The sequence below is a fragment of the Alosa sapidissima genome, chromosome 7, assembly GCF_018492685.1.
Source record: "Alosa sapidissima isolate fAloSap1 chromosome 7, fAloSap1.pri, whole genome shotgun sequence".
Taxonomy (NCBI): Eukaryota; Metazoa; Chordata; class Actinopteri; order Clupeiformes; family Clupeidae; genus Alosa; species Alosa sapidissima.
Genome location: NC_055963.1, coordinates 8,869,631 through 8,879,630, shown reverse-complemented (window position 1 = coordinate 8,879,630; position 10,000 = coordinate 8,869,631). Strand labels below are relative to the sequence as shown.

At 45.7% G+C, this 10,000-nt stretch overlaps 2 protein-coding genes across 2 annotated transcripts in view; one reads left to right on the top strand and one right to left on the bottom strand.

Moving 5' to 3' along the window:
• Positions 1-5,670, top strand: part of prkcz (protein kinase C, zeta) — a 145,984-nt gene extending 140,314 nt beyond the window's left edge. Inside the window, 1 exon segment of the mRNA XM_042097363.1 lies at positions 4,372-5,670. Within this exon segment, the coding sequence (XP_041953297.1) occupies positions 4,372-4,459 (88 nt within the window). The 3' untranslated portion in view covers positions 4,460-5,670.
• A 3,769-nt stretch (positions 5,671-9,439) lies between these two features.
• The window catches only part of si:ch73-70k4.1 (translation initiation factor IF-2), a 7,576-nt gene continuing 7,015 nt past the window's right edge, over positions 9,440-10,000 (bottom strand). The window contains exon 4 of the mRNA XM_042097372.1: positions 9,440-9,628. Coding sequence (XP_041953306.1) covers positions 9,556-9,628 — 73 coding nt within the window. The 3' untranslated portion in view covers positions 9,440-9,555. The remainder of the gene's footprint in view (positions 9,629-10,000) is intronic.

The window sequence follows — 10,000 nt, the reverse complement described above, 5'->3', positions numbered from 1 at the left end:
CGGGATTGGCCTGGAACCGCCCGCTGTTTGACCGCCCGCCTGCCCGCCCGCAGAGATAAACCTGTTAATATCATCAGTAAATAATTAAATGGCATCAGAACCCACTGTGGGGATTACAGACACACACACATGCGCGCACACACACACACACACACACACACACACACACACACACACACACACATAGTCATACAGATACACACACACACACACACATACATAGTCATACAGATATACACACACACACACACACACATAGTCATACAGATATACACACACACACGCACACACACATACACACACACACATCCTGACAGGCTGACACTCGCCAAAGCGCATTGACGGCCCTCATGGTTGAATAGCAGAGCTCAATAAGCAGTGGCGGCAGCAGCAGCAATACACTTCAAAAGAGGAGGCAGGAGAGAAAATGAAAAAGAGAGAGAGAGAGAGAAGGAAAGAGAGTTCTGGAAAAAGGTTGATGTCCCTCTCCTCTCTGAAGACGTGTGGGGGAAGACATGATGTAAACCGCCTTTTGTTTGCGGGAGCTGGCAGACGAAGAAAGCAGGGGGGACACAAAGGAACTAAATCCGTTCTCGGTGAAGACTTAGTCTGCTGGATTAAAGTCACCGATTCTGGTGGAGGGTGGTGAGAACAACAGAGAGAGAAAGTGTGTGTGTGTGTGTGTGTGTGTGTGTGTTGTGTGTGTGTGTGTGTGTTTGTGTGTGTGTGTGTGTGTGTGTGTGTGTGTGTGTGTGTGTGTGTGTGTGTGTGCAAGAGAAAGAGAAAGAGAGAGACGGCTGTGTGGGAGGATGAGGAGGATGAAGACCGCCATAGGATAGTAATGATCTCCAGGCTACCTGTGTCAGGGTCCACATCTTCTCCATGCACTTCATCTGTGTGGAGGAGAATGTAAACACATGGAGGAGGAAGGTGGCAATAACATGATATGATATGAGCCAACCCACTAGACAAGCATCAGTCTTCCTCTCGGGGGAGGGGTAATGGAGTTGCATTATTGTCAATAATGTATTTGCAGTCATGCTGGGAAATCTTATTGAATTGAATTGAGTTGAGAAGGGAAGAGAGAGAGAGAGAACGAGAGGAAGAGAGAGAGAATGAGAGGAAGAGAGAATGAGAGGATGAGACAGAGAAAGGAGGATGAGATTTTCCTATGGTCCAGTTCTCTTTTTTTTACTTCAGATCATTTCAGAATCCTCACTTTGCACAAAAACACCTCTCATCTGCACTGCTTGCTGTAAATGGCGTGCGGGTGTGTGAGAGAAAGAGCTGAAATGCAAGAAGAGTTGAGTGTGTGTGTGTGTGTGTGAGTGTGTGAGTGTGTGTGTGAGTTCTGCACTGTTTATGTCTCTGTGGATGAAAGAGACTACTAAATGAATACACTGTAAATGTAGTTATTATTGTGTGAAATGATCCAGAATAAATACTTTAGTTTTTTTAAACAGAACCCATTATGACCCCTTATAGGTTTTGAATTTCACTCAACTTTTTGGAGAGTGTGTAATTGTGTGTGTGTGTGTGTGTGTGTGTGTGTGTGTGTGTGTGTGTGTGTGTGTGTGTGTGTGTGTGTGTGTGTGTGTGTGTGTGTTTGCTAATAGGAGTGCGGCGTAACTGGCAGACATAAGTCATGCTTGTAACCATGTTATGTCGTGTTTGCGGTCACGGGTAGCTGGGTGTGTGTGTGTGTGTGTGTGTGTGTGTGTGTGTGTGTGTGTGTGTGTGGATGTGCGTTCACATGTGTAATGGGGAGAGAGGGGGCATGCTCCCCTGTCTGTATGGGAGAAAAGAGCCAGCATCTGGTAATGCTTTTAGTCCCCTCCCCACCCAAACCCCATCCCTGTCCAACGCCACCCCCCCCCCCCCCCCAATACCCTCCACCCTGTCCTGAAAAAATATTTGTACTGGTGAGTGCATTGTTTATTTTGGTCATGTCCCAGAAATCGAGTCTCTCTCTCCACTTTCCCTCTCTTCTCTTCTCTCTGACGTCATTCTCTCCCTTTACCCCACTCCTTCTCTTTCTTTCTCTCTCTCTCTCTCTCTCTCTCTCTCTCTCTCTCTCACTCTCTCTCTGTCTCTTTTTTTTCCAGGAGTTACACTTCCAGTTGTCCCAATTCTTGCTGTGGCTTGGATGTTGCAACTTGTGAAACTGGACTGGGCCGTGTGTGTGTGTGTGTGTGTGTGTGTGTGTGTGTGTGTGTGTGTGTGTGTGTGTGTGTGTGTGTGTGTGTGTGTTGCTGCGGTGACCCCCATGCAAGGCTTGTGGTCTGTCTCTGTGGTGTGTGTTCATCAGCGGCTGTTGGCTTTGGACGCCTGACCAGTAGAGCTCTGATCTGAGTTATAATACACGTGGCCTCGCGTGGGGTGTGTGTGTGTGTTCATATTGCTGTATGCCACTTGTATAAGTGTGTTGAAGGAAGCAAATGTGAATGTAATTATTATTGTGTGGAAAGACTTCGAAGAAATCCTTTAGCGTGCAGTGACTGGTGTGACTAGTGGAGCACAGATCTGAGTGATTACACGCATGGCTCCGCATGGGGTGTGTGTGTATGTATGTGTGTATGTGTGTGTGTGTGTGTGCGTGTGTGTGAGGATCTGGAGTCCTACTCCCCTGCACTGCAGCGTCATCAGTGTCTACTCTAATAGTCTTGAGCCATGGACCACATGTGTGTATGTGTGTGTGTGTGTCTGTGTGTGTGTGTGTGTGTGTGTGTGTGTGTGTGTGTGTGTGTGTGCGCCTGTTTGGACCATGTGGCCATAGGCTTGTGTTATGTGTGTGTGTGTGTGTGTGTGTGTGTGTGTGTGTGTGTGTGTGTGGACCGTGTGGTCACAGGCTTGTGTTGTTTCTGTAAACAATCATATGTCCACCCAGCCCATCAGCACCAGCCCCACTAATGGCCGAAACTCTGGCTTTTGAACTGGCCTGTAACGGCTCACAGATGACCACTTTTAGTAGAAACCAGCTCTAGAAGCTATACAGGTTCTGGAGAATAGGGAACTGCTTTTAGTAGAAACCAGCTCTAGAAGCTATACAGGTTCTGGAGAATAGGGAACTTTAGTGCCTTTTAGTAGAAACCAGCTCTAGAAGCTATACAGGTTCTGGAGAATAGGGAACTTTAGTGCCTTTTAGTAGAAACCAGCTCTAGAAGCTATACAGGTTCTGGAGAATAGGGAACTTTGGTGCCTTTTAGTAGAAACCAGCTCTGGAAGCTATACAGGTTCTGGAGAATAGGGAACATTGGTGCCTTTTAGTAGAGGCATGTTTGGTTCCACAGTTGTGTGCTGCTCTCTCATGGTTCCTGTAGTTTAGTCCCCCTGAACTATCTCTCACCTCATTGTTTGGTAATTTGATATTTTTTGGGTACATCAGGCTATGACTATGACTATGCGTGTGTGATTAACTAAATTCTGTTAATTCTGTTCTGTGATTAACTAAATTTAGATGAGAAGCAGACCTTACAAGCTGCTTCAGTGTATTTAATTTCACATCCCTTAGCAGATTTGTGTGTGTGTGTGTGTGTGTGTGTGTGTGTGTGTGTGTGTGTGTGTGTGTGTGTGTGTGCGCCTGTGTGTGCCTACCCTGTTTCTGTTTAAATTCAGAGCTGATTAGGCTGTTAAGAGTGCAGCCTCTGAGATACACAACACGGGTTCACCGATAAGGCAGTGTTTGATCGGGAAGCAGCGTGTGTGTGTGTGTGTGTGTTTCATTGAGCGGCAGCATGCATGCGCGCATGTCTGTGTGTGTGTGTGTGTGTGTGTGTGTGTGTGTGTGTATTTGATCGAGCGGCAGTGTGGGTGTCGTCTCTCCTGTGGTGTATTAATGCAGATTTAGTGGATTTCGCTGCAACACCCGAGGCTTTTCACAGAATGAACCTCTCTCACACGCACACACACACACACAAACACAAACACAAACACACGCGCACAAACACGCACAGTCTGACACCCTGTTCAAACGCTGACGAACCTAAAGCAAGAATGCCTCATTATCAGCATCACAAACATGATTACTGTGCTGTTTCCTCACTGTACACTGTGTTTACCTTTTGATACTGAACATCTGTCCTCTTTTCTCCTCCCCTCCTCTCCTCTCCTTCCTCTCTCTCTCTTTTCTTCATCTCTCCCTCTCTTCTGCATCCCCCCCTCTTCCACTCTCCTCCCCTGTCTGTCTATCTCCGCTCCTCTCTTCTATTCCCTCTCTCTTATCTCCCTCCTTTATCTTTCTCTCTGCCACCTTTCCTCTTCCTATGTCTTCCTCCCCCTCTCATTCTCTTTTCCCTCCCTCGTGCCCCCCTCCTCTCCTCCTTTCCTCCTCTCACTCTCTCTCTCTCTCTCTCTCTCTCTCTCTCTCTCCAGGGATGTGATCAAGAGGATAGACCAGTCTGAATTTGAGGGTTTCGAGTACATCAATCCCCTGCTGCTGTCTACAGAAGAGACTGTATGAGGGTTCTCCCTCTCTCACACTCACACACACACACACACACACACACACACACACACACACACACACACACACACACACAGAGGACCTCAGCAGCACACAGACGCACTAACTCTAACTTTGGGATGTGAGAGGCATGAGACAGGATGGGAAGAGGACAGCGCGCGGCAGGAAGAAGACACGAGACGGAACGAGACGAGGCGTCCCCCTGCTGTCCTCTGGTGGAGTCTAGCACCGAAGACCCATCTCTGCGTCGCTCGATTCTGGGGCACGACTGGTAGAGGAGTCACTCTCACAGGCGCCCCCTTTCTCTCCTCCTCCTGATGGGACTAAGACACGCACATGCACACACACACACACACACACACACACACACACACCTTAATCTCTGTTGTTGATAGTCTTCCTCATCCTCAGCATCTCTGTCTCTTTCTTTCCTCTTGTTTTATCTCATTGTTTTAACTTGTTTTATTTGAATTATTTTTTATCTGTTGTATGTCTGTATTTGTGTATAGGTCTGTACATGTGTGCATGCATGAGTGTGTGAGTGATTTGTTGTGTGTGTGTGTGTGTGTGTGTGTGTGTGTGTGTGTGTGTGTGTGTGTGTGTGTGTGTGTCTGTGAGTGTGAGTGTGAGTGTGTGTGTGTGTGTGTGTGTGTGTGTCAGCACTACTACTGACTGTCTGATTGGACAGCATCTTCATTCTGTGCCTGCCCTCATCAAGGATTCTTCTGCATCCTTCCCCTCCGCGCAGTTCACCCTGGAGTGGAACCGTTCCCAGTTCTGAGTCTGACCCACTCACGGCCCAGTTCCGTTTCGGTTCTGGCCCCGGTGTGGCACACTGGTGGTTCTGGGTTAGTTCCGTTGCAGAGTGGACTGTTCTCGGGGCCATCGTCCCTGGTCTGATATGACGGTTCTGACACCAGAGCTTGAATATTCGTGCACTTTTTTGTTGTTTATTTTTGTTCAATGATTTTTATTTTATAAAAATCTTGTAAGAGGCTCAGGCCTCCATCAAAACAAGAATGTAAAATATTTAAGGAGAAATGATAAAAAAATAAGAAAAAAATGTTGTATTATATTGTAGGTAGCAGATCTAAATTTTATTGATGCCTTTTATCGATGCAAATGTGGCACGTTTTATTTCTCGACCATGAGCGTTAACTCTGCCTGCAACAGTCACGTTTCACTGGCCATCGGTTTCCAAGAGCAAACAGGAAACGATACTGATGTTTTATTTTGTCTCTCTTTTCTTTTAAGAAGTGCCTCAACATTTGCTCCGATATCCCCCCTGGCTTCAGACTGGACTGAAGTCTGATGATGTTGTTTTCTGAGTGACACTGAGGCTTTGGGAGAGCAGCTCCACACATGGATTAATGGATACTGTGTCATTTCCTGTTGTGGGCTCTGGTAACAGTGATGTGATAAACACACACACACACACACACACACACACACACACACACACACACACACACACACATACACATTTTACCAACAAACCTGTGCAGCTCACACCAGATGAGGAAGAGCTAAAAACACACACAAATGAAAAACAATATAAAAAACAACATCCTTTTGTATCAGGGCCTAGTTCAGGTATTAAATACAGACAGACAGACAGACACACACACATACACACACACATACACACAAACAAACAAACACAAACAGTGACAAAAACAAATAATAAAAGAGAAAACAAACACACAATCTTCCCTACCACTGGGACTTCCACTAGTACTATTACTACACTACATATATAAGCTCCCTGTTGCAAAGCCCTGTCCTATTACATGCACACACACACACACACATACACACACACACACACACACACACACACACACACACACACACACACACACACGAATACAGAGGCACATACACCTGAAATAACAACTCAGGAATACAAGATTAAATTCTCTTTTAAAAGAAAAAGCACCATCATCTTCTCTCGAGTGCACAAGGGGAAAAAAAGTCTTTCCTCGCCAAATCAAAACACGACTCTCGAAAATTTCACTTCAGATAACCAAATGAATCAAGGCCAGATTGCCCCGGCCGCCCCAGAATGAATTATTCATTATCGGCCCGATAAGATGGCGCCCCGTAACGCAAATATTAGATCAGTTTCCCATTAAGAGCCAAACGCACCCAAATTGAGGAGTGGGGGGGGGGGGGGGGCGGGGGTGTTTGGGGGGGCATGGGATTCTTTCTTCTTGCACCCCCCCCCCCCCCCCCTGGTGGGGCGTGGGTTGGCAGATGAGATCTGACCCGTGTGTTGGCGATAAGGTGGGGTAATAGGATTAATTAGCGCCACGGCGTCACAGAGAGGGGCTGTAGCCGGCGGGGGCAAGTCGATTGGTGAACTACAAAGACCAGCAGGAGCAGATAGCGATAGAGAGGGAGGGAGAAATAGAAAGAAAGCACAGAGAGCAGATAGATGAAAGGGTAGAACAGTAAAGAGCTGCTCCAAGAGGAAATATCTTGATATATACGTGGATTGGATGGATGGATGTACTTTCCCAAAAAAGGAAAACTTCAGATACATTTAAAAAGCTCACCCCCCCCCCCCCCCCCTTCCTTTTAACCCCACCATCACTCACTCCCATCAGCCACCACTTCTGCTTGCCATCACACTCATGCACACTGGGTCTGATTCAGACTGTTTCAGAAGAAAACAACAAACAAAAATACAAACGAGGACTAACAATCCACAATGAAATGTGACGATGCCATTGTTTCACTACAGGACCAACTGATGGACTGTCTTTTAAGAAAAAAAAAAAAACTAATGATTGTTCCTGGTGTTTGCTGTACTGTCCTTAAGTCCAAGGCCTTCAGAACCGAACAGAACCACAGGATAGCCGGTTCCGGTTCTGGCCTGGAACCGCCCGACTCAGGTGCTTCTGGACGAGGTCACTGGGTCAAAGACAGCAGTTCCTTGCTCGTGTTTGAAATGAACTATGAGAACTGCTGCATATGAAAAAAGACATTTCTTCTGCTAAAACATGCATCACTGTAAATAAATGTAATTATTATTGTTATTATTATTATTATTATTATTGTCGATGATAATGGTGATGAAGTTTGAGCCAGAGGTCGTCATCTCGCCACATGGTCTCGACACAGTCTCGCCACGTCCATGTCTTTGTCACGCAATAAGTTGAACATCGCTACTCCACTGATCTGTAGTTACTGGTTGTTTGTTTGTTTTCTTAAAGAATAATCATTTTAAAAGGAAAAAAGAGGACATTAAACAATCTTTTATTGATTCTTGCCAAATGAAAAAAAAGCTATTTTTTCCTGCTTATTTCTATTTTTTTTTTTTTTTTTTTTTGAATCCAAAGCAAAGATCAGATCTGTCATATGCATTTTTTCTATTTAAGGTGTTTTTGTTTTATAAGTTATTCTCAATTAAAGAGTAATCATGAGAAGTCGCAGCTGAGGTGAGGACGCTGGGGCACTGGACCGGAGGCAGGAGTCATGCCACATGGTCTGGACATTAAGAATGTGTTCTTTGACATCTTGGACAGTAGTGGTAAACCAGTAAATATGTTCATTGTAAATGGTGTGTGTGGGAAGGTGTATTGAGTTGGTCTGCCTTGTCATTTCAATGTGTGTGTGTGTGTAGTTTGAAAACACAATCATGACGGAGAGTCATTTGGTAGTTTCAGGCTAACTTTTAGGACGTATAGGATGATGGGTGTCAGTGTGGCTGTTTGTGTGTGTCTGCACGTGTGTATATGGTGATGGGTGTCAGTGTGTGTGGCTGTGTGTGTCTGTCTGCACACGTGTATATGGTGACGGGTGTGTGTGTGTGTCTGCACATGTGTATAGGGTGATGGGTGTCAGTGTGTGTGGCTGTGTGTGTGTGTGTGTCTGCACGCGTGTATAGGGCGATGGGTGTGTGTGTGTGTCTGCACGCGTGTATAGGGTGATGGGTGTTTGTGTGTCTGCACATGTGTATACGGTGATGGGTGTGTGTGTGTCTACACGCGTGTATAGGCTGATGGGGTCAGTGTGTGTGTCTGCACGCGTGTATAGGGTGATGGGTGTGTGTGTGTCTGCATGCGTGTATAGGGTGATGGGTGTGTGTGTGTCTGCACGCGTGTATAGGGTGATGGGTGTGTGTGTGTCTGCATGCGTGTATAGGGTGATGGGTGTGTGTGTCTGCACGCGTGTATAAGGTGATGGGTGTGTGTGTGTGTGTGTGTGTCTGCACGTATGTATAGGATGATGGGTGTCAGTGTGTGTGACTGTATAGGGTGATGGGGTCAGTGTGTGTGTCTGCACGTGTGTATAGGGTGATGGGTGTGTGCGTGTGTCTGCACGCGTGTATACAGTGATGGGTGTCAGTGTGGCTGTGTGTGTGTATAGGGTGATGGGGTCAGTGTGTGTGTCTGCACGTATGTATAAAGTGATGGGGTCAGTGTGGCTGTTTGTGTGTGTCTGCACGCGTGTAGGTGGTTGAATGACCCGATCACTCTTTTGTCTTTGTGCTTTATTGTTTACAAAACAACAACCACCTTTAGATTATCTACATAATTACTCAAATGCTTTACTGCTGCCGTATGAATGGTGTATAAACCAATAGGTGTCGTTATATTCATAAGCATAAAAGTCTCTTTACAATTACAGGCGCACTTTTATATGATGCCCCTTCATCCAGAGATCACATCCTTAGACTTGATGCATGCATGTGTGTGTGTGTGTGTGAACTTAATTCCAGAGATGCATGTGTGTGTGCGCACACTAGTTCTTGAGGAAATCGTATACCAGTCACTAGTGATCACATAGTGAACTGGTGAAAAAAGGATAGTTTGAGATATCAGACCAGGAGAAGGAAGAGTACCTATGCGGGAGTGTGTGACTCTTTAGGAATGTAGCATGCATGTCGTGTGTGTGTGTCTTTTCATTAACAGGATCAGCCATGGGGTGCATAGCTACGGTTAACCTGAAGAACTACTAGCACACTTTAGCTGTGTTAAAACAATTTATTAACATACAGTAGAGGACACATTCTCACTTACTCACACACACAGTCACTGAGTCACTCAGTCAGTCACACACACACACAGAGAAGACATGTGAAAGCATCACCACACCATGTCTGTGTTCATCTCGGACAGGCACTGAGCAAGATGGCCGTCGCAATCCATCTGGGTGAAGCTGGGGGGGGGGGGGGGGGATAAAAAAAAAAAAAAAAAAAAATGAGTTTCTCCCTGCACACCTTTCAGTGCTTAAAAACAAATGATGCACTTCATTCATAGGACAGAGTAAATGAATACAATTCAGTTAGAACGCTTACAAACTCTGTCTCTGCTGTATAAGTGGCTGTAACGGCCAATGGCAATGTTCACAGTCAGTTATTGAAACTTGCTGTTACGTCATTGGGGAAATACATCTAAGCACCATTTTAAACACATCTACTGTTCTTTGCAAACACCAGACACCCATTGCATTCACAGAAAAAAACGAAGGCTTTTACTGGCATAACATGGAGGCATTTACAGGCATTAAGATTATGCACACAGACAAAAC